Source organism: Crassostrea angulata, chromosome 2 (assembly GCF_025612915.1).
Source record: "Crassostrea angulata isolate pt1a10 chromosome 2, ASM2561291v2, whole genome shotgun sequence".
Lineage (NCBI taxonomy): Eukaryota > Metazoa > Mollusca > Bivalvia > Ostreida > Ostreidae > Magallana > Magallana angulata.
The window spans coordinates 5,939,122-5,964,959 of NC_069112.1; the positions used below are offsets into that span (position 1 = coordinate 5,939,122).

Genomic DNA, 25,838 nt, shown 5'->3' on the forward strand with positions numbered 1-25,838 from the left:
GAATAAATTTATTTTTCCGAACCTTTGTATTTTTGCAGTAAAACCTGAAAATGTTATTTTTAATCTCTACTGTATAGCTGTCCGATGCTTGGTAAATATTGTCCGATCCATGGTGAAATAGTGCAACACTTTATTAAGTTGCTTTATTTTCTACATTTTTAACAGTTTCACTGTTTTGTCTCCAATAATTAAGCTAGGGGAAAACCTGTCATTTTTAAAACAAGTTTTATTTATATTTGGACTATAATTGATGCGTGATCAAAGGGAAAAATCCAAGGGTGTCCGATGCATGGTGAAATCACCCTAATGGGAATTTTCTGGGGTGTGGTATAAAAGCTTAGAGAAAAAAAATGTAGGCCTAGGTCATCGAGATTGTGGTAACGTTATATTTCTTATTGAAATCATTAATCACTTATTGTTATATCTACCGATACATACGGCTGTTGGATTGAATCAACTTACCCCCTCCTCCCTTACCTGAACTAAGTTACAACAGTTTTTTTCTTGAAAACTTTACATATACATGAATGACACGATTTCCGGGTAGCCATTTTATTAACGTTACATAGGCCTAGTTGATTTTTAAATATATCGCGTTTTATCTCACATATATTGTCACTGGCATGGTATATTCAAGAAGCAGACTACATTGTAGAATATATGATATGACAAACCTTTTGTTTCACGGGGAACAATTGTCTAAACGAATAGAAATAAACTTTCCTTTCCTCTTCCCAAATCTGTCTATCGTCTGTTTGACATATACGTCACAGCGATGCTTAGACGTTTCGCCACCCAACAATTTCGACCCCAAGTTGATTCAGTCCCAGGTGATGAATATACCGGTTTTCAAAAATGGAAAACGCTGTTCGAATATTTAGTTTTTAATGTATTAATCGGTCAACTTAGTTTTCACTATTACTTAATTAATCTTTATATTACTTAACATTAATGTTTGCTGCGAAAAAAAGTGTGTGTGTGTGTGTGGGGGGGGGGGGGGGGGGGCTGAACCCTCTATTCTGCTATGTGCCTAATGGTTAGGTCTAACTTAGCAAAAGAAAGTATTATTTAGACTAAGGTAGTAAAAATGCCTCCCATATTTACCCGTAATGTAGCAGAAAAATGCAGAATAGCTCCAAAACGATTTTGTAGAAAAATAATAAAGTTGCATTGAAAATAACTGTCAAATTGTTCACAACAAACCATTTTAAAGCTGTAAATACATGTACCTTTCTTCGAAAAGTTTAATTCTATAATCGCAGAATTCAACATATTTCAACAACGTTTTTTACACACCATGTTGACATTCGAAACTCTCGGGATTTTTTAAAGTGAATGCGCTGTGTTAGAGTTATCTCCCGTATTTTCTTTGGTGAACAGAAAAAATGAAAATTAACACGCATTTGTTTTATCGTTTCCAAGTTTATCCATGCAAATATGATATTGTGGAAACATAAAATAAAGGGTGTGTTCCCGTTTTGCACACATTTGATAATTGGGTATAGAACAATAGGTGTGAATTGTGTTTTGATAGCAATTATAGTCTGCTTTCGGTCAAAGATTTTACCTGAATTTTTACCTGTGTTTTATTAGTGCCTTAACGATAAAACAAGAGGAATACAGATATTTTGTTGTGTTTTAGCTCTAATAACTATCACCATTTATGTTTTTTCGTTTGACACAATAATGATATATTTAAAAAGTCTGGTAAAAAATTAATGATTAGATTCGATGAATTGACTTTTACATTTTTGTCCATTTACCTTAAATATAAAACCAAATGAATTATGAAAAATTGCTGGTCCAAAGCCAATTGGAAGCTGATTCAATGGATAATTGTATGATGAAGGGGAAAACTACACTGTACATAGACAGTCATATGGGGTACCCCGTGTCTCTTTTTACTATTGAGTTGCAAATTATGTAAAACGCATGTTTATAATGTTATTGATTGTTTGGTATCAACAGAAAGAATATTATGAAAGAAAACAGATCTTGAAGTAGTGACCTTGACAGTAGTTCTTATGACATCACTGCATTAGTATGTGGCGGGTCACTTTCTAGTTTTTCAAATCAGAGGTTAAATACATAAAAAATCTGACAAAAATAATATTGTAATATTGATGCGATATACCTCAAACTGAAAAAAGGTTGAAAATGCATGAATTAGGTCTGAATTTGATCGGTTTTGTGAAATAATCTTTATAGTTTTTGAAGCATGCATATAAAATTGCCTATTTATCATCATACAGTTTGTCTTTTTATTCGATTATTCAAGATATAACACAACATAAATGAAAATTATTTAGCAGCGTTTTCACTAGACACATTTCTTCCATTTATGTCAGCAAAAGCAATAATTAAATATTAACATATGATATTTTCTCTTCAAACTTTTAGCATGTATATGTACTTTCTATAGGCAGTAAGTTAAACAAAGGCGCTACATATTCAACATTTTTGCAATAATCTTTCTTGTTTAAAAAAATAATGAAATTGTTCATGACCAAAGTGATGTTTTAAATCAAATTCATGAATATGGATGTCAATTATTATGTAAATGTGCTTTTATGCAAGTTATTTTGTAACATAAAATACATGTTAATTTCAATTGCGAGTAGATATGTTTTATTTATTTTATTGTCAACTGCCCTCGCAGGAATTGTGATATAGACTATAGCAATTAAGCAATTATCTCACCTGGTCAAATTCCCGTTTCGCACACATTTTTTCGATACATAATTTTCAAATGTGTGCAAAACCCGTGATTTAGTGTGAATGTAATGCGCATGCGCAAGATTGTAAAATCCAAAAAATTCAGATGATTTCCAGAATTTTTGGAGGAATTTTCGTTGATAATTAATCAACGAAGCTTGATTGAGAGTCTATTATTTTCATATAGTAGTATAGATTACATATTTTTTTGTTTTACTCGTAAATTAAAATTTTATCATAGACTGTCGTGTTAGACGCGTTTTATCGGGACTAATTCCGGCTTATTTTTTACCTTTAAAGTTGAACAGATTCTACCGGATGAGCATGATCTTACATGTACTTTATCTTAATCCATTTCTATTTTATTATGTGGCCTCTTGAAATTATATAAACTAATGCACTAAGTTTTAATTCAGTACAATCCACCAAAAAATTAAGATGGTTTGAAATAAATAATTTCCAGGAGAATAATAATGAATTGAACTTTGTATTAAAATAATGTACAAATCAATGTGTTCTCCAATACTTAATTCATACTTAAGCAATTCTCAAACAACTACCGTTAGAAATGCTCACAGTAACGAACTCTATTCTTAATATTGATGGTAAAATGTTAAACTTCAAAACATGTTGCTGAAAATATCGTAATTAAAATAAAAATCCACCATTAAAGTTGGTACAACCAACTCGTTATTTTCTTCTGTGTCCTGTGTTTTTATGTTAACAACCAATGATGATTCAAACAACAATTACATGTATATTTTATGTTAACAACCAATGATGATTCAAACAATAATTACATGTATATTTTATGTTAACAACCAATGATGATTCAAACAACAATTACATGTATATTTTATGTTAACAACCAATGATGATTCAAACAACAATTACATGTATATTTTTGCGGCCCGTTTGACGCTTGCGTCAATGTGATTTCTTGTTATTCGTTTGTGAAACTTTTGAACGGCAATCCTACTACTTCTAGCATTAATTATATTCTTGTCCGGTCACGATGACGACACCGGAAATCGTATTTATTTCAGCAGCAAAATCATCGCACGTGTTGAACTGAAGACAAGCACATAACAACATGTCATGGACATTCGGTACATGCACCTTTACACAAAATAAAATTATTAATGATTATAAACGGAAAAACCTGGATGACATTTTAATTTACAAATATTAAATAACTCGAACTGCCATTAGACACAATCTATTTAAGAAACACCATCATTCATTAAACATATTATATGGACAATCACCAAGACTGGGCGATGAATATTCATAAAAAAATTGTTTTGTTTAAATTCCTAGACCGTTTTCCTATGTTACAAAGGATACACACCAATAGAGATCATTGATAGAATGGTGAACAAGTTCAGGTGTTTTAATTACCTAATTTAATTAATTTAATGGATTAATGTATTTGAACATATATGGTACTGAAAATGAGGAGGGGGGGTGTCTAAGTGCTTTAAAGTCTCATTTATTCAAAACCCAAATATATAGTTGTTTTCAAAATAGCACTCGTGTGCATATGGCAGCTATGTAAAAGGATGTGCAATGTCGATTAAAAAACTATAAATTACAAAAAACCGCGGCAAACATATTTGTTTTTATCATTGAAATTTTTTGAAGTCATGAGTTCATTTATACACTGGTCATTCTATTGAGTTAACTTACCATTACAAACCAATGCTTAATTATGGGTGCGTCTTTTAACCACAATGAACCGCAATGAACCCCAATGAACCACGAACCACAATGAAACAAAAATGAACCTAAATTAACTTAACTGGGGTGAGAATTAGTCTTTGAAATGTAAATAATTCCTTTCAATTTTGATTCTACCTATTTGACGGCAGATTATATGTCAAAGAATTTTAAAATGCTGTAAAAAATTGTAATCTTTATTTGGCACATGCACAAACCTTATACCTCATTATTTTATTTATCTCATTCAATTGTACAAAACAACTTTTATACACATGTTGATAGATGTTTAAAAGAAAAAATTTAATAAATACAAGGTAAATTTTGATATTTAATAATATATAATCATGACCTTATTGTTATTTCGAGCTTATATATTATTAGATCGGCTCTCGTAATGGATTATCTGTTTAATTTTAAAGTAATCAGTTGTTTCCCATAAACTCTAGATTATTTGATCACCTGATGAAAAAAGGGTAAATTTTACAGCATATATAAAAATGTGGACAATATGGCTGCATTTTGTAACCCCCCCCCTTCAGAATGGGGAATTTCGAATCACGTGTGAATACTATGACTGCTTCTGTATAAAAATGCGTTTAATATTTTTTTTGTTAAATTGTTTTTTGGTTATGCAATGCAATGGTATTACAACGCTACCTAGATATTAAATTCGCAATTTGTTTGTGTTGATTATTACTGGTTTATAAATGTTTCCCTCCATGTTTCTACAGAGAGCGTACGCAGGCATTGCATAGGATGAATATATATTATGGATTCAAATAATGATTTACTTTTAGTTTCTGAAGACTAGAGGGGGATAATATGAACTAATCAGTTAATAAGATCATTTTTTTTCGCAGTGCCTGTTTTGCCACTTTTTAAAAAAGTTACTGCTTTGATATACCCGGAAGAGGATCGCAATATACTATAAAGTTGTGGTGTCATAAGGTTTACCCATGTAACAGTCCCTTCAAAGACAGACTATTTCATCACATACTAGCCGGGGGTGGGGGAGGGGATGGGGTGGGGCTCTAGGGGAATTTTTTGTGTGAAATTAATATATTTTATATGCATTTGATTCACAGTGTTTGCAAATTCAAAGCTGCCATTTTACACTCATAGATAAATATAAATTGTATTATTCATAATTTATTTATTTAATTTATTTAATTCATAATTTAATTTGCTAGCAAACATGATTTAATGACGATTGTGCTTGTTATTTTGAATAAAATAACTGATTTTTTAAATGTCACGAGACCATGTGGTATACAAAATGATTTCAAACCAGAGTCGAAAGTGACTTGACTTAACGAATTTTAGCAATCTAAAGTCATTTTTTGTTCTTCTTTAAAAGTACGACTGGCATACGAGCTAATATGCCTTTTTTTAATCCATTAAGATAAAATTAAAGATGGGATTAGAGGTCATTAGATAAAATTTGTATTTTATCACAAATATCATGAGAGATCTTGTATGTATATAAAAACTCTATATATAGTTTTAGTTATTTTCAATCTAACATGTGCAATTGCCGTTTTTTATGATCGTCTGATTATTGAACTGATTTTCTAATTGTGAGTTACAGAAATTATAGCTTAATGTAGAGAATTCGTATTTATAGATAAACGCTCGTGCATTCCGCTCAGGAAAAGCAGACGTTCTTGAATTAAAACGTTTTAGCATTTCTACATTAACCAGCGCACCACGTATATCAACATAAAATTTAAACGTTTTTGAAAAAAATGAGGTGCTGTTTCGCAAATATTTTAACTATTCCGCAAATATCATAGCATGAAAATTCCGCAAATATTACATTCAAAATAGTTGTAAACGTGCTAAAATCCGAATACAGACAAATATCAACCCATTTCTAATTATTTTTGCTGAAGTATATTACGATCTTCGCTGCCGGTGCATATGATCATCTCATTTATTTCATGAATGATAGAGGTTTTGAATAGGAACATGTTTCTTCACTTTGAAAAAAAAATCTACACTCTATGATGTGATGCTATTTATCACACAAAAATTGCAGTAGTCCAGCACCTCTCTGTAAATATTTTTTTATCAACCCGTTTATACATGAAATCCTTGAATACAGATTAGTATCTTTGAAAATGTAACTTTAAATATTGACATCAGGTTATAATCGAACAAATATTTCTAGAAATAAAGTTTGATTATGATTGATAAATAGGTACATTTTGATTGTGACCAATTGACATTATTTTCCGGTACTTGATGCATGTATTTAAAAATGTAGAGGAGGCGATGTTGTTTGGGATGGGGAGGGATATAAGTATATTGGATGGGGGCTATAGTTGGCAAAGGGGCAAGTTTTCTGAAGTTCCTTCTGTATTTGCCCATCATGTTCACCGAAAAGCACTTAACCCGCTCCCAAGCCATATATGATGCGATGTTTATTGTTGGGAGGAAGGAGGTGGGTCGGATGGTTACATTAAAGAACGCAGTGGATGACAAAATTCAGTAGATATCTGACTAACAAACTATTGAGTGTTTCCTTATAAAGAGATGACGAGTATTTTTTAAGAGTTTCTTTAATATAAGGACAACACATTCAAGCTATAGGAATACCTCACAGATATGACTATACATACTATCCATCTAAAAACCGAAATAAAAAAAATATCTGCTGTATTTCTCAAGTTTCAAATGTCAGCAATCTGTGTCTATATGTGTGAATATAAACTGTAATTTAAGAGAGAGAGAGAGAGAGAGAGAGAGAGAGAGAGAGAGAGAGAGAGATCCCCAATTAACAACAAGGTGTATCGTATATCCCGTCCCTTCTCTAATTTGGGATACCCCCCTAATACATATTGGGAGGCTTTATTACACCTGCTGTCATTTAACTGGCCGTGTATACACGAGAGCTACTGTTGGCGTGTGTATACTAACAACAATACACACAGGGGATGTCATAATTATTGTGAAGGGATTCTTACCATACCTTTGATCAATAATTGGAAAACATTCACAAATTTAGGCGTAATTATGAATAAAAACATTTGTAAAAATTTTAAGGCATCTTATCTATTCTTCGCCTATTACATTTATTGCAAGTTCAATTTTCAAATTTTATAACAATATTATCTAGTCTGTACATTAGTTTGGAATTTTCTATTCCTCTCCACCTATAAATTGGACGAGTATGTTAGTATACGTGTTTGGATTTGAATCGTTAATTAAAGAATAAATTCAAAGTTCAGGCACGTATGATCGTTTTAAAACTGGGGAAGGGGGGGGGGCGGCAGATTCATCCAAAAAATCTTAACAAGTAAATAAAAAGAGAAAAAAGGCAGTTTTCCTATATATCTTAAAACCGTAAAAAGGGGGGATAGCGTAGTGTTCCTTTTTCATTTCCTCAATTTTTTACAAGTTCCCCTCAAAAGTGAAGGGGGGGGGGGGGGGTAGGCCAACGCCATGACAATTAATTTTTTTTATATGAATATTAAAAAAAATGTTTGATGCGAGTATAAGTAGGAGGGGGGAGGCACCCAATCCCCCCACCCCACCCCATGCTACGTACCTGAAGTTAACCATATACTATAAAATCTGGAGTGGATTGTTTTATATGAAGAAAAAAAAGTTTACAAATTCCAGTAGAACCCTTGCTATGATAGCGTTATTTGAAAGTCCCTATAGTTTACAACTATAAAAAAATGGATGGCACAATCTTTAGTTATCAAACAAATCTAGATGACAATTTTTTGGGAATTTCGTACTTTTATTCCCTTTTCTGATCTAGATTCTATGGATATTGGTAATATTGAGAGTTGATCCCTTCTGTTCGTTTGGGTTTTTTTCTCGATAAATTAGAATGCGTTTATTAGTATCATTGCACTGCACATTAAGCACGCAAATTTAATCCAAAGATGACAATATTGGAAATTTTAAAAAAAATATATAATATTATCAACAGTCCACTCTGTTCGTGTGGTATGCTCGAAGATACTTATGTAACGGGATTTCCCAGCAATAATAAGACAATCCTTTCTCCAAATTTCTTTAATGGTGTTATATATTTTTATACTCTGTAATATATTTTAATAAAATAAATATAACATAATTGTATAATATCAAGTCATAAAATACATTTATACATTATTACAATAGAATTATCTTTAAATACATTTCCATTGAAATATACATATTTCCCATATACATATAATTTCATTCAGTCCAAGATCAGAAAGACACAATTAAGGGAAATAACTCTTATCAATTTTAACATACAAAAGTTGTCTTTCTTTTACAATAGAATATTAAAATACACAATTATAAAGCATACCAATTTATGGAATTGAGTCCGGTTCCAAACCGTTCAATATCTTCAATAACTGATGTTAATTGATCTGAATATTAAATATATATCTAAATACATGTTCCTTACATATATTTCCTATTCACAATATAAAACACTTTAATATTTCCTTAGAAATATTTACTATTATATATTAAGCTGTACTACAAAGGCTTGTGACAATGAAAACAAGCATTTATTTACATTAGTTTATAATTTTATCAAAAATACTGAAAGATTTAACTGATCTTATAACCACTTCAATTCAATTTAATTTATTCTCTCAAACCATTATCATACAATGGTACATGAGGTACAATAACATATTTACATTAAATTGTGATGTCAAGGGTCTAATAAATTATATATAAATTATAATACAACATAGTATTACATGTGTTAGTAAGCATAAGTAAGTAAGAGAAAAAAAAATAGTAATAATACAAAAAGTGGTAGAAAAAAAAAAAATAGATCATCATATAAAAATTTAATACAATGTTTCATTGGTGTTCAATACGCGGAGAGTAATAATAATAATAAATGCTAATATAGTTTAGGCTGGACAGCAGAATTGCTCTTGGATATTCAATATAAAAGAGCTTAATTTTTTCAATGTTTTGATGTTCGTTGTCATCAGCAGTTCCCTAAATTTTAATGTACTTGGTTTTTGAAAATACTTGGTACATAGAAATTGCTTACGTAAAGTTAAAAAAAATTTACATTCAAGAATAAAATGGTATTCGTCCGCTAATTTACCACTATTACAGAGTGTGCAGCTTCTGTCATTTACAGGAATTCCATACCATCTACCGGTTTCAATCGGTAAACGGTGATTTGCTGTTCTGAATTTAATAAGTGGTTTCCAAAATTTTTTAGTAAGAATGCCTAAGTATTTTTCAAAACCAAACTTTTGTTTATAAATTTTATATATTTGACCTTTAGATGAATTATCTATATCTTTTGCCCATTTCTGAATGAACTGGTCCTGCAATCTTTGTTTGATGGCGGCAGAAATCCACTTATCATTAACTATTGCAGTACATTGTTCTGTCCAGATATTAGAGAACCCACATGAGTCTAAAATATGTCGTATAAAATCAGTCCATGGATTTACACGGTCATTATTATTCATATATTGGTTTGCTAAATATTTGTAAACAGTAAACACAATCTTATTGTCTTGACCTTGGATCATTTTTGTCCAATAAGAAATCATTCGAGAATATACAGTTACGTATAAAGGATAACGACCTGATTCACCATAGACCATATACGACGGAGTACTACTTTTCATACATAGAACATATTTCAAAAATTTCAAATGGATTTTTTCAATAATATCTATATTCTCGTAACCCCAGATTTCACAAGCATAGAGCAAAACCGGCACTACTACTTTATCAAACAAATCAAACTGTTGCTCCATGGGTAGATTAAAAAGTCTTATTTTTCTTATAATACTATACATAGCTTTCTGTGCTTGCTCAACTAAGTGTTTTTTTGCTTTACAAAAAGATCCACTTCTGGAAAATACAGTACCCAAATATTTGAATTCACTCACAATTTCAACAACGTTATTATTATAATAAAAAATGTTTTTTGGCTTAGGGCCTTTTGAAAAAACTAATATCTTTGTTTTTTCTACATTGACATTTAGTTTCCATTGGGAACAGTACACATGGAATTCATCTAGTGCTTTCTGGAGATCATCAGCGGTCTCAGACATAATAACCGTATCGTCTGCATAAAATAATAGGCAAAGTTTCAAGTATAACATCAACTCATCTTCAATGGAAGAACTAATACTTTGTAACCCAACAATATTTTTATCTAATAAAAAATCTTCTAAGTCATTAATATACAATGAAAATAAAAAAGGAGATAAATTTTCTCCTTGGCGCACACCTATATTACAACAGAAAAAATCAGATGACATACCGTTCATACATATCTTAGATTTTATTCCTTTGTACATATTTCGTATAAAAGCATAACATTTCCCCCCTATTCCATTATCTAATAGTTTATACCATAGACCATTTCTCCAGACGGTATCAAATGCTTGTTTAAAGTCAACAAAAGCACAGAATAATTTTTTCTTTCTACATAGTAAGGTATTTGATAAAAATTGAAGAGTTAGAATATGGTCCAGAGTTGAATGATTTTTCCTAAAACCTGCCTGACTGCTAGTAATGAGGTTGATTTCAGATGCATACGTATCTAAACGCTTGCTCAAAATGCATGTAAATAATTTTCCGAGGCAACTAAGCAATGTTATCGGTCTATAATTTTCTGGCTGGGTGGGGTCGCCCTTATTCTTAAATATAGGTTTAATAATTCCTATCAACCACTCGTCTGGTACATAACCTCTATCGTAAATTAGATTAAATAGTTTCCTATAAACTGGTAAAAATATTGTAACTGTTGTAAAAATGTGTTCATTAATCACTAAATCATGTCCTGGTGATTTATTGTTTTTAAGTTTCTTAACCGCTTCTAAAATTTCTTCGTCGCTAATAGGGAGGTTCAGAAAGTCATATGTATCCGTAACGGCCACTTCTGGTAAATTTTCATTATTGTTATCGACTTCGCACTCATTCATACCTTTCAGAAACTCGAACATATCATTAATATCTACAGCACTCGAGTTGTTTTTACTACCTGCATTAAGGATTTTCCAATAATCTTTTGGATTATTGGAATGCAAGTTCACTAATTTTTTTGTTAGCTCCGACTTATGGTTTTTAATACACTTATCCATTATGTTTTTATAATTTTTGTTCGCTGATTTTAGAGTTTCTTTGTTTTCGGCAGATTTACATTTAGAATAGTTCTTTGTGGCTGAGTGGAACTTTTTTCGTGCGGATCTACATTCCTGATTAAACCATGGTTTATTGCATCTTACATGTTTGGAATGTGGATAAACGACACCAAATGTTTCCTTAGCAGCGTTAGAGAAAACATTACAAATATCACTAGTTATATCAGAAATATTGTCTTGATTGAAATCACGCGTTCCTCTGGCTAGGTCATCTAAAATGAGGTCAATATCATTGACGGCCGCGGTATTAATGTTATGGCAAAAGTCCTTAGCTTTGTCCTGTGACCATAATTTTACGCTTGGCTGAGTTTTACCTGTGATATCATTCAACGGTGTTTGTGTGTTATTACAACTTGAAACAGTAAAAGAAATTGGATTGTGAACATCAGAATATAAATTATTAAATTCTACAATATCAAAATCCTGGAAAAAAGCAAACATGTGTACACTAGATAAAACGTAGTCGACCGTGCTACTGCTCTTACATGTAGTACCACCTGTATACTTATCATTGCCTATACGGCTATTTACAATGTAGAGTTCATTGTTTTTGCAAAAATCTATAAGCTTATATCCAAAATTGTTTACGTGAAAATCTTGCACTTTTCGTTCCAGTGGTATTTTCAGCATTTGAAAAGCTTGTGAGCGGACTGCTATATCAGTATTATAAATATCTTCACACATATTTAATTGCGTTAAAAAATCATCAGATATAACATAATCATGTAAACAACCAACACGTGCATTAAAATCACCGAGTAAACATACATACTTAGAATCTTTTGCAATATTGATAAGCTCCTGTTCTAATTCAATAAAACAGTCAGGTGAAGAAAATCTACTACATTCAGGGGGGATATAAACGATTCCACACAATAGATCCTCGTCATAGTTTAACAGTTGTTTGCTAACTTTGAACCATAAGACATTTTTGCAATCAGTTTTCATGATTTTGACATGCTTGGCTAAGTTTTCTTTAACTAATAATATAATTCCACCAGATCTAGTTTTAGAAAGTTTCTGCCTATTTTTCATAAAAGTAAAAAACCAGGAATAGCTATTGTATCCGAATCATCTGTTTTCGTTTCTGTCAAACCAAGAATGTCAAAGCCAGATATGAAATGGTTAAACTCATCATAATTTAATTTATTTTTAATGCTACAAACGTTAAGTGAAAGGAAATGAAGTTTTCTATGACAGTCATCATTAAGTGGAGTTCCGGTCTGCTCTCCGGCGCGTCCCTAGTATCGGTCAGGCGTCGATCCTTGGCGCTGCCTCTTTAGTGGTTGGTGATCCTTGGCGGTCCCGCTCTGATGACTCTGAGCTGGGGTTGTATAATTCGACACGGCGCGATCTGGATAAAAACGGGGAGCGGATTCTGTTGATGAGTCGTATTTTTCTCCCTCAATGTATAGAGTATCACGAATCAGACTCGCGCGTTTGTGATCTTTCTTAGCTTGTCTTAACACTGGATAAAGACGCTTTCTTTTTTCTTCAATTTCTGGAGGGAATTGTTCATTTACCCATATACGACTTCCTTTGAGCTTCCTTGCAGCATTTTTTCGGATGAATTCGCGATCTTTAAAGTAAGAGAATTTCGCAATGATATTTCGGGGCTGCTCCTTGAATTCTGACCATTTGCCCATTCTATGCACTCTCTCAAATGGAATATCGTACTCTAATTTGTATTTCTTTTGTAGGAGATCTTGGAGTACCGCCTCTGTATTTTCCCATCTCTCCTCTGGAATTCCAGTGAAGATAAGATTGTCCCGCATGGAACGTGTTTTTAAATCCGTCAAGGATTCTTTAATACTCTCACTGGCTTCTCTCATTTCTCTCAGTTCCTTATTCACTTTGTCTTCGAGGTTCTTTTGGGCTGTGGTAGTTTTTAGAATTTCATGTTTATTGCTGTTGGCAATTTTTTTACTACTTTGTGCTTCTTCTTTAACAGAGTCAAAAACATTTCCAAGATCTTTTACGTTAGATTCCAGACTAGAAAGATCCTTTTTTGTTATTTCAAGACCATTTTCAACATAGGCTATTTTGTTTTTCATAGTGCCAAGAGATTTTTGCATTTCGTTCACGACGACAACTTTTTCTTCGATCGCTGACAATCTTTCTTCTAATGCATTGTTTTTGGTTTCAATATTGGATAACTTAGAGTTTATTTCTATGAGGATAGTATGGATGGACACCAATGATATCTGATTTTCTTTGTTCTGAACACATTCTGCATTTTCACTGCGTTCGCCATATATGATGGAGTGACTTTGGGACAAAAGTGCCGTAGTGTCGGACACAGACATTTTAAATAAGTAATATTGGTTGTCTTTTTAATGCAAACTAGGGTACCCGAACTCACAAATCGAAATATTAGTGATGTCGTACACCCTGGGTGGTGTCTAGTACAGAATAACACACAACACACTGTATTGTATACGGTGCGGCTCAAGCTAGACAATGCTGAGTGAGTTGATCTCACGGTCACACACACACAATTGAAACCTACATTATGTACATAGCAAGTTTTTTGATAGCGTAGATTATTCATACACTATAAAAAATACAAAAGTTTCTGAGGAATTGGGTTCTCATTCACATGGCACAAGCATATACAGAAATACAGTTCTTTTGTAGCTGATTAGGACTTGTATTTTGAAGTTTTCGCCGGAGCCCAAAACAACAACGACTTACCGGCTCGGTGACCCTTGACCTTCTCACTAGTACACCGTTGTTTACTATATACATGTCAATTGCATTTATGTATACGTCCATTCTATCCACTGACCTTTATTTATGTTGTGTACACATATTTTGTATTATATTATTGTACTGGGAGAGGGCGGTCTAAGTTATAGAACTTGTGCCCAATCCCAATTGTATTTTGTACAATAAAAATATGTTCAAATCAAAAAAATATCTTATGTAAACAGTTAATCAGACGTTTTCAAATGTCATGACAGTCATATGTAATGTAATTGATTAAAAAAAAACCAATACGACAACTTAGCTAATTATATTAAGCTTTAATTAAATAGTAACATTTTATATTTGTAATTATATCAAAATTTACCTTATACATGTACATGCATATAAATATTTTTTTTTATTCATGCTTTACACATTTATAATAAACCACCATCTAAGCGTTACATGCACTAAAATAATTGAATTCTGAATGAATGAAATAAGACGTGTGTACCTGAACATATATATAAATCATTGACTGAATGCATTAATTCTGTAACATAACATGCCGTCAGAAATTTTTGAGGTATATTATTGATACACGCGACGTTCCTCATTTTAAGATAATTTTTCTTGATATAACATTTCTTCCTTATTCGCATTTAAACCAGCTTTTAATGCTAAAAATTCAGAGTGCATTATAACAGGCCATTTTTAGAGTAAGATTTTTTGATTTTGTCTTTTAATAGCATGCAAAATGCAATTGAATGCTTGTTGATAATGTACTAAGTATACATTTTCAACAGAAACTATATATTCATACAGAAAATTATCAAATAACATCAAATGTAAATTTGGAATAACAGAAATGGGAATCTTCACATTGCGGAGATAGGAAAAAGTTGAAAATAATTGATAATAGGTAGCATCTGACCTTAAATTAACTTTAATGAAATTTTATACCTTTTAAAAAACATTTATCACCTTAATAAAGTTCATTGTAGTATCATTGTGGTTCATTGTGGTTTCATTGCGGTTCATTGCGGTTCATTGTGGTTCATTGCGGTTCATTGCGGTTCATTGTGGTTAAAAGACGCGCCGCTTAATTATAGAACTACGCGTACAGTAAAATTCTTAATATATGCTTAAAATTGCGTTACGCGTACAGTATCAAATAATGATAACTCATGATATTCTGAGGATTATTTTTCTACTTTTATTTGCAATGATATCAAATTATCAGATTATTCTCTTAAAGTATATATCTACCTCCACATGTCCCCTATTCAGTCGTAATATATTAATGATTGTATTTCGTACAAAATAATCATTTCAATTTTGGAATGTTTGGATATTGATTGTCAAAAAGTTCATTGAAAATCATGTTGCAAAAGTAATACAACTGTTTATACTTGTGCCAGTTTATTACCATAACGTATCAAATTGTTAAGGAAGTTTTGTTGTTGTTTTTTTTTTTACAACCATTTATCAATTCGTTTAATTAAAATCTTCGACTGTTCGCAGATCTACCTCTCCTATTTGTTATTTGCTTCGACAAACAGCGCTGCCCATAACTGTACACTTCCGTTCCTACACTGTGCATGTGGTATATTCGTTTTTATAGAAGGAATCAGTGGATCGGTATATAAAGTTCCTTCCGTGATCTTGTCTTAAAGGTTTTGACTTAATCTTTATCAGACATTTTAAACACGTAGATAAAGTTCCTTCCATGATCTTGTCTTAAAATATTCGACTTCATCTTTATCAGACAATTTAAACATTTAAATAAAGTTTCTTCCGTGATCTTGTCTTAAAATTTTTGACTTCATCTCTATCGGACACTTTAAATATTTTGTTCAGACATCATTCATTTGAAGAAACTGAGAGAGAGAGAGAGAGAGAGAGAGAGAGAGAGAGAGAGAGAGAGAGAGAGAGAGATTTCATTTGTAATTCACTTATATGTAATCGTTTAAAGTAATGCACATTGTAATAGAATCCAACAAAGCAGTCCAATCGTTCCCATTTCCATTTCCTTTTCATCAAATGATATTTTTTAATTGAGATTGCTTATCAAACTTTCAGAGAGTCGAAGACCCCCCCCCCCATTCCCCTTTTCCCCTACCATCTTCGAGTTCATTGTTCATGCATTAAAAATAAGACTTGTTATCAGAAATATTATGAAAGCTTTTGCTTCCTGTACTTAAGTGAATAACCAATGGAAGCCGTACGGTACCTCTATTTACATATAACTGACTCACTACACCTTGAAATAGTGTCTCAAATCAACAGAAATTTTCTTGATTAGAAAAGATGCAATGTGGCATAATGCATCAGAAGTATATGTACATGTGAGTCATATAGGTTAAAATATATACAATTTTTTATTTAAACACTTATAATTTCAAAAGTACAATGAAATTGAAATGAAACGCATGCAAATTTAAACTTGTTATCTGCGGGTCACAAGCCTGAAACTCATGCACAGATACCGGTATGTTTTACAACACAGAAAGAGTTACTTCTCCCGTAAATATGCATGGCGTCGCGTTTAAAATTTCGACGTCTTGCTACAAATGAACAGTTTTAAACATAAATTTCATTATATACATGTTTAAGTCACATATATAAGTTATATGCCATTAGATTTGATAAATTCAAGGCTTTTTAAAATGTTTGGTGCTGTGCATATTTGAAACACGGCAAATTTCAGCCAACAACGTCCCTTGTTCTTTACACTTTACCAATGTTAATATCCATACTGTATCAATGTTTACATCCATACTGTATGAATGTTTATATCTATACTGTATCAATGTTTACATCCATACTGTATCTATGTTTACATCCATACTGTATCAATGTTTACATCCATACTGTACCAATGTTTATATCTATACTGTATCAATGTTTACATGTATACTGTATCAATGTTTTTATCCATACAGTATCTATGTTTACATCCATACTGTATCAATGTTTATATCTATACTGTATCAATGTTAACATCCATACTGTATCTATGTTAACATCCATACTGTATCAATGTTTACAGATATACTGTATTAATGTTCATATGTATCATAGTTTACATCCATACTGTATCTACGGATAGATTGTAAATAATTCTGTACACACGGATAGATTGTTGGTAATTGATGAAATGTTGACATTTCTGTGAATACACGGATAGATTGTTTGAATTTCTGGTATTAACCCAGTCTATAACTGTTTATAGTCCATGGTTTGAGTGACCCCTGTAAGCCCGGGTTCACAAGGATCGGTCAGTGGTGTTTCTCTATCCACACGGACCTCGCCACCAGGAACGACAGTGTCGCCATCTGTGAACGGCTGGGTGGCGGCATGGTAGTGCTGGGCAGTGCCGAGAAAGAGAGGGCGCTCACGTCATATATCATAGGTATGTTGCTATATATAGACAAAATAGAGAGGGCGCTCACGTCGTATATCATAATAGTAATACTACATATCAATAGAATAGAGAGGGCGCTCACGTCATATATCATAGGTGTGTTACTATATATAGACAGAATAGAGAGGGTGCTCACGTCATATATCATAGGTATGTTACTATATATAGACATAATAGAGAGGGCTCTCACGTCATATATCATAGCTATGATACTTTATATGGATAGAATAGAGAGGGTGTTCACGTCATATATCATAGGTATGTTACTATATATAGACAGAATAGAGTGGACGCTCACGTTATATATCATAGGCATGTTACTATAAATAGACATAATTGAGAGGGCGCTTACGTCGTATATCATGGGTATGTTACTATCTATAGACAGAATAGAGAAGGCGCTCACGTTCTATATTATTGGTATATATTTTTATGTAGAAAATAGTGAAAGCTCTCATTTTATGTTATAGGTATCTATTTCTCTTATAGAATAAGGACACTCACCGCATTTATCATTAATTGAACTGTTAATATGTTTGATATCAGAAAGGACACAAAGGACGCGTACAATACGTAAACAGATCGAAAAAATAGGTTTTTTTTTACAATGTATACAACATCTAAAAATCAATACAGAAATAGATAGGAAACTACAGCATGAGTTTTAATCACGATAAATTTGATGTGAATAATCTACTACAGGACATCACAGTTGATCATCTGATGAAAACAAAAATAGACAGCAAACCATCTGGGGTTTAAATTTGATACAAGTTATAAAAACGGTGCACAATGCTTTTAACAAAGAGAAATGTCTTGTGATATTAATACATAATACGAGTTTATGTACAATGTAAACTCTTCGTTGTGTTGTTGTTGTTAACAAATATATGCATATATAAAGCAATCTTCAATTAATTTTGTGATGTTTACATTTTCAACATAAATGAGCCCGATTACTGTTAATTAAGCTTTGACAATGAATATTGAATTAAGTAGATGTGCTTTAATATCAATTGTGTGAATATGTTTTCAATGTGTATTGTTCTTTATGGATAGAGTAAACCGGTATCTTTCTACTTTTACTTTTTTTTGTTTGACAGAAAATGACCTTCTCACAATGACTGACCAGCGTCTGGTACGTAACATTGATTGGTTAATGATTCCTTGTAAATGATTGGTTAATGATTCCTTGTAAATGATTGGTTAATGATTCCTTGTAAATGATTGGTTAATGATTCCTTGTAAATGATTGGTTAACGATTCCTTGTAAATGATTGGTTAATGATTCCTTGTAAATGATTGGTTAATGATTCCTTGTAAATGATTGGTTAACATACCTTGTAAATGATTGGTAAATGATTCCTTGTAAATGATTGGTTAAAGATTCCTTGTAAATGATTGGTAAATGATTCCTTGTAAATGATTGGTAAATGATTCCTTGTAAATGATTGGTTAAAGATTCCTTGTGAATGATTGCTTAATGATTCCTTGTAAATAATTGGTTAATGATTCCTTGTAAATGATTGGTTAAAGATTCCTTGTACATGTTAATGATTTGATAATGATTCCTTGTAAATGATTGGTTAATGATTCCTTGTAAATGGTTGGTTAATGATTCCTTCTAAATGTTTTGGTTAATGATTCCTTGTGAATGATTGGTAAATGATTCCTTGTAAATGGTTGGTTAATGATTCCTTGTAAATGTATTGGTTTATGATTCCTTGTAAATGGTTGGTTAATGATTCCATGTAAATGATTGGTAAATGATTCCTTGTAAATGATTGGTTAATGATTCCTTGTATATGATTGGTTAATGATTCCTTATACATTTAAATGATTGGTTAATGATTCCTTGTTAATGATTCCTTGTAAATGATTGGTTAATGATTTTTTTGTAAATGATTGGTTAATGATTCCTTGTAAATGATTGGTTGATTAAATCCACCAATCAATTGCATACATAGGGTAAACAACGCTGATTGGTTATCATGCGATATAAATGACAAGATGATTAGTTGTGATAAATGATAAGTTTACCATCTCTTATATATGAATTTACTTAACTTTTTGTAAATGACTTTTTTTTTGCAAATAACTGGCTAATTGGTAACTGGTTAAACTTATCTGATAACTGGTTAATCTTAATGTCAGAAAGTGTTTAACCAAGAAAAAAACAATGTTAAGAGAAAAATACAAAAAGAAAAAAAAACTTTATGCGATTAAGGAATTCCGTTTGATGTTTTCCCCTTTGTTTATATGAACTTTTCAAAGATCTGGATGTCATTATCAACGGGGATGATGAAAGTGAAAAATGTATGTGAGAGACTAACATGCATTAAGATTTATCTGTTATAGTGAAAATTGTCAGTGTTTTCTTTATGAAATCAATTACGCCTAATATAGAGTTACGTATAAAGAACTGTTCAGTTCAATAAAATAGCAATCGTGTCATTCTGATCAGAGAAACATATCTTATTTTATGACATAATAAACTTATCTTATTGAACTTATATCATTTCAGTTTGCAAAGACTTCCTTCAGTACGGAACCAAGAGTAAAAAGTACCGACATTTTACTAACAACAAGGTTAATTATATTACATTTTCTATATTCAATTATTACATTATTTATTCTGATTAATAAAATCTGGAATATAAAAAAGTTTGCAGCTAAGGGCAAACATAAAAGCTCTGTCTGTTTTAGATAATTATTTTCTTTAGATTTCTGTTCTTAACGTTTATAGTTTATGCTGTATGTGCTGTAGATAGTTAAGTTTATCAGATCTATGTAGGTAACAGTAATTGCTGTGCTTGTTCTAGTTGTGTGAATTCTTCAGATTCCTGTAGGTTCCCTTCCCGAGGACCGCGCTAATCTGACCACTCCCGCCGGGTTTACGATCGCCCTGTACTCCATCATTTGCAGACACAGGCAGTGCAGTAATTAATCTCAATGTGACAGATAAAGATAAAGCTTAGGATTTTCTTCCTGTGGAAGGTTAATTAATCCCAAAGGACAAATATTGCACAGCCTTCCAAGTATACAATGGTAACATTTTCAGCAGTTATCTCTCTTTGCCCATTCATTCTTATGCATAGTTAAGGTATCTACCCCACCACCCCAGCTCCAAACCAGAAGACATAGAAAACCAAACTTAGCATCATAATATGTATTTCTGCCTACTGAACTACCATACCAAATTTGAACTTGATTAGGCAATAGGGATGGGACGATCCACCGATGCACCGGTGCATCGCGGTATTTATTTTGACGATATTTGGATCGATACATTTACCATTAATACAACGATACCTTACGGAACTTTTTTTATTTTTCAAAAATATCCGAGCTTCATATATTGGCTATTTTTAGTCCGCGCGCCTAATATGAAAGTACAAAGATGGCGGAAAACCTCGTAAAGTTGTCAAAACTGTTAGGAAGCTAAATATGGAGTGTGGAAAACTTTTGGAGTACTTGTTTATGAAAAACTAGTGTACACGAGACTAAAGTAATTTGTAAATTGTGCAACGCTCATTATGAATATAACAAAATAACTTTGGACATGCGGTAATACATCGGCAGATTGAATAAATTTTAAACTTTTATTCATGTTTCCATTTAATTGCAATGTATCGTGATATGTATCGTATCGCATCTCATGTATCGTGATATGTACCGAATCGGCTCAATACAGTATCGTCCCAGCCCTATTAGGCAACCATAAAAAAGGTTATTAGAAAAAAAAACAAAATTGGTGGACGGAAGGGTGACAGACGGACAGACAGAAGGACGGACGGACAGAGTCATTACTATAGGGCACCCGCAAATCCTTGCGGGGCCCTAATTATTTTTATTTAAGACATTACATTTTGAATTTAACATTGTATTTGCGAACTTTATATCTCTGATTCTATATGTTTAAGAAATGCATGAAATAACACCATCGTTAGGACAAGTTTATCAAACACTATAGTTACATTGTAGTCCTACACTCCACACTCAGTGAACCCGATAAAGAACTCATCAGTAGCAGCCATCAAAACATCGAACACAAACGATTCAACTTACCCCGGGGGTCTCCCTCTATGATGGGAGGGGGTGGTCCCTTCCACGGAGGGGGCCAAACAGCAACCCTTCCTCCGCCACTTCCTCCGTGTTTAACCCCTCCCGCTGTCTGAGACGTGTACGGTGTCCCCAATGGTGTCTAATGGTTGATGAGTTTGGCTGTCAATCTTGTCCATGTGGTCCAGGTAAATTATATCAATACCTTTAAGAATCATTTTAGATCGTTTTTGTCACAATTATTGAATGAAGAGTATGATGAGTATGATCAATATATGCCTGATACCTACTAGAAATATATGATTTGGGGGGATTTATGGCGGTGCAATTAATGTCTTAATTAGGCGGCGGAATGATGGCGATGTAAGGCGGCTCGTTCGTGTCCGGCATGCCTTCCATGGGCGGGGCCGCTTTCTCTCACGTCAATCAAGGACCAGGAACTAAGACAGACTGTCTAGGGGTGAAGCTATGCAAATCAACCTGTGAAGGTAGGTACAGGATTGGTCCTTAAGGATCAGACGGATGCCCGTTCTGTGACTGCAGCCCGGTATCAGGTAAACCAGTACATGGTCCTTTCTAGTTTGTCGTAGGGATTCTGTTCGGCATGTTGTCAACAAATCAAACGTCATCTTTGCTGTAAATAAATCCTTGTATTTTTTTATAAGCTCAAACATTGTTTCAAATATATATACAACCAAATACGTCAAGACTTTTAGAGCAGTTGTTAATAACCAGCATCTCTTCCTTTTTGTTCCATGTCTAGCTAGGTTTGTAATGCTGATTTTTCTTTCTGAATTTTAAATATATTATAAACGATATTAATCTGTGAATGATAATTTAGTCGGCGGATCTTCCATTGGCGGTGGAGGAGGTGGATATATGGATGGATCAAAGTCCGTCAATGGCGGATTCACCCCATTCACCACCTCTGGTGGCAGCTCCAACATCTCAGGGGGCGGAGTCGGGGATGGCACCATGCCAGGGGGAGGTGGAACTGTATCGGGTGGCCGACAGTCAACGCAAGTTACCACGGCAACATCTTCCCACAACACATACCTTGTTGATTAGATGTGCTGATTAGAACAGACGTGTCGGGAGACGTGCGGAACTCACTACCAGATAGGGGAGGCGGGGCGTGACGGGTGTGACACGTGTATCTGTGTCAAACCGGTAGTCACCTACAGTAAGTCACGTGGTGTCAAATTAGATATAGATCAATAGACGGTCTGTCGACTCCAATCCGCTCAATGTAGCTACAGATCTGCAACAAGAGTCAATTATATCTAATTATTCACGACTTTCATAAAAGGGCATCTGTTGCAAATTAGTTGTGCTTTAAATCAGTCTTACACAGTCATGACTACTAGCAGGTGACTTTAAATCATTGTTTCTAGTAGTTCGAAAATTATATCATAACGAGATCTGTCTGACCTTAGCATTTGACCTTTGTAGTTCAGCAGATAGTAGCCTTGACCTGCCCTAGTTTGGTGTGTAGCTATGGGTGTAGTGTTGGCTACAAGTGTGGGACAGACGGATGTCCCACGTGTGACTGTGCCATACCCTCAGGTAAATGACAACTCTCTTAAAAAACTTGGCAAAAGTTAACCGTGTTGGCATTTGATTACACTCTGACTGCTGTCTGACGTGTCGGTTGACAATGGTTTTCGAGGGGTGTCAATTTCAACAGTTACCCTCCCAAACAGGCACCATCTACTAGAATATATTATAAGGTCGCCGTTTTCATTAACATCAGTCGTTTCTTGTTATAAATTCTGAAATGAGTCTACACATATATAGAAAATGAGAAAATGATACAGTTTTCATTTATTTTTAGATTGAAGGATTATACCATTTTACAATTATTTCGTTCACTATCTAATCTTGTATTTATCTTTATGCATCTATATTTTTGATTGGACAGGGTACTCCACACATGAGGTTGTCATTCAACACAAGGTTGACTGTGTGACGTCATTCAGCTGTCCTACTTCCTGTGAGGTCGGGTACAAGTGCGGTGTGGACGGATGTCCCACCTGTGAATGTCTAGTTGGATACGTACAGCCCCAGACCACGTGTAAGTCACATGGGCAAGTGTGTGAACGTTTAGTGCAATGTACAGAAGAAAAAGCGTCAGGTTAAATACGTTTAAAAACAATTAATAATAAATGATACTTAATTGTTGTTCTACCTGAATGCATTGATTGCGAGTACATTGACTTCCTCACAGTAGACACCCGAACCAGTGACGTACGTACAAACAGTACCAAAACAAACAGAAACTGTTAACGTCACGGGAGGGAGCAAGTGCCATGGTTGTGACGTCATACCTCAGATAGTGTCATATGTCAAGCCTAGACCACAAACTCAAACTGTTTACGTTAAAAACCCGAACGACTGTTACAATTGTGAGCCCCCTGGGGAACCCCAGTTGGTGTCTTATGTCAGACCCCGGCCCCAGACCGAGGCTGTATACGTCACAGGTAGATCTGACTTTTGCTTTAATTCTTTATTAAGACTTAATAAAAACTAGTCATCCTATGTATTTTCAATAAGTTTACTTTTTTGTATTTTTGTATGCGTGTTAAAACACGATGAACCAAAGCTGTGCAACATCGGTTATTTTCGTCATGTTCTTGACGTCCCATCAAATTACCTTATAAGGTAAATCCAAAAAATATGTAACGTCAGCTATTATCATTAAATTAAATTACTGACATATTTGGTATTGTTAATAACTGTTCATTTTCTATTTTTTTCTTTTTTCTTACAGTAAAGAACACGATAGTTATTGTAATACTAATATACATTTTTATTTTATAATCAGTATTTGCCAGGGTCCACAGACTGCAATGGCTGCGAAAAACCTCACACCTACTACGTACAGAAACCCTCCACACAGACAGTATATGTACAAAAACCGGAGACTGAACACACCGGAATCCCGGCATATGTAGACCGGCCACGCCCACAAACCGTATTGGTCACACAAACCTCGGGCTGTCACAACAGTAACACTTGCAGCTCCAAGGTCCCGGATACAGAACACACGGGGATCCCTATCTACGTGGACAGACCGCCTCCGCAGAAACAAACGGTGGTCGTCACTCAGACTCAGACCAACACCAAGTGTCACTACAGCCACACGTGCGGCTCAAGTCAATACGTCACAGGTAATGACGTCATAGAAAAGGGATTCTTAACATTTGATGCATTGATAAGTAAGGGTCTATCAATAATTTATCTCATACAATTTCAAAAAGACGTTTATCTGTGGTGGAAAATATATCATCGTTTTACGATTCATAAGGTTCCGGTGGTGTAATCCTGGGTGTATTGACGGGCGGATCAAGTTACTCTATAGGATTAACGGGCGGTGGCGGATCCTATTATAACATTGGGTCTACTGTCGGGAGCGGATCTGGTACCTCTTTGACACACGGGGGCGGGGGAACTCCCTTTGGTATCAGTGGTGGATCGGCAGTCTACAGCAACGGGTTCGTTCTTACTGACACAGGGAGTGGTGAGTCTTGCCATTGAGTAGAGTCATTTCTGTAGGTTTGCAAATAACATGACTTTTATTACAAACGGCCTTCATTTCTGTGTCACTTTCATGGTCTAACCTCTGTCTTTTTTTCTCTACATGTGCTACAGTTTACCGACCTTTTTTTTAAATACTGTTCTTTTGTCCACTACTGCTTATATTATTTTCATAGCCTACACTGCTTTTTTGTCCACTGTATCTTTTCTCTATATTACAGCCCCCGATGAGACATGACAGTCACCCTTCTTGTATGAAGTATGACGACCGTCACTGTAGACGATGTCTGTGTTGACAGGTAAATCTATACTGTACTTATATTTACATCTATACTGTATCAATGTTTACATCTATACTGTATCAATGTTTACATCTATACTGTATTAATGTTTACATCTATACTGTATCATTGTTGACATTCTATACTGTATCAATGTTTACATCTATACTGTATCAATGTTAACATCTATACTGTATCAATGTTTAAATCTATACTGTACTTATGTTTAAATCTATACTGTTTCAATTTTTACATCTTTAA

The 25,838-nt window shown here is 33.6% G+C and overlaps 1 protein-coding gene and 1 pseudogene across 1 annotated transcript; one reads left to right on the forward strand and one right to left on the reverse strand.

Moving 5' to 3' along the window:
- Positions 1–12,823: 12,823 nt before the first annotated feature.
- Positions 12,824–13,888, reverse strand: LOC128172031 (uncharacterized). Its single transcript, XM_052837797.1, has one exon. The coding sequence runs from the start codon at positions 13,886–13,888 to the stop codon at positions 12,824–12,826; it is 1,065 nt and encodes a 354-aa protein (XP_052693757.1).
- A 6,565-nt stretch (positions 13,889–20,453) lies between these two features.
- LOC128172035 (uncharacterized) lies at positions 20,454–25,592 on the forward strand (annotated as a pseudogene).
- The last annotated feature ends 246 nt before the right edge of the window (positions 25,593–25,838 follow it).

What these genes read in the sequence shown, in the direction of transcription:
- LOC128172031 (XM_052837797.1), bottom strand. Translation starts at nt 13,888, where the DNA reads ATGTCTGTGTCCGACACTACGGCACTTTTGTCCCAAAGTCACTCCATC.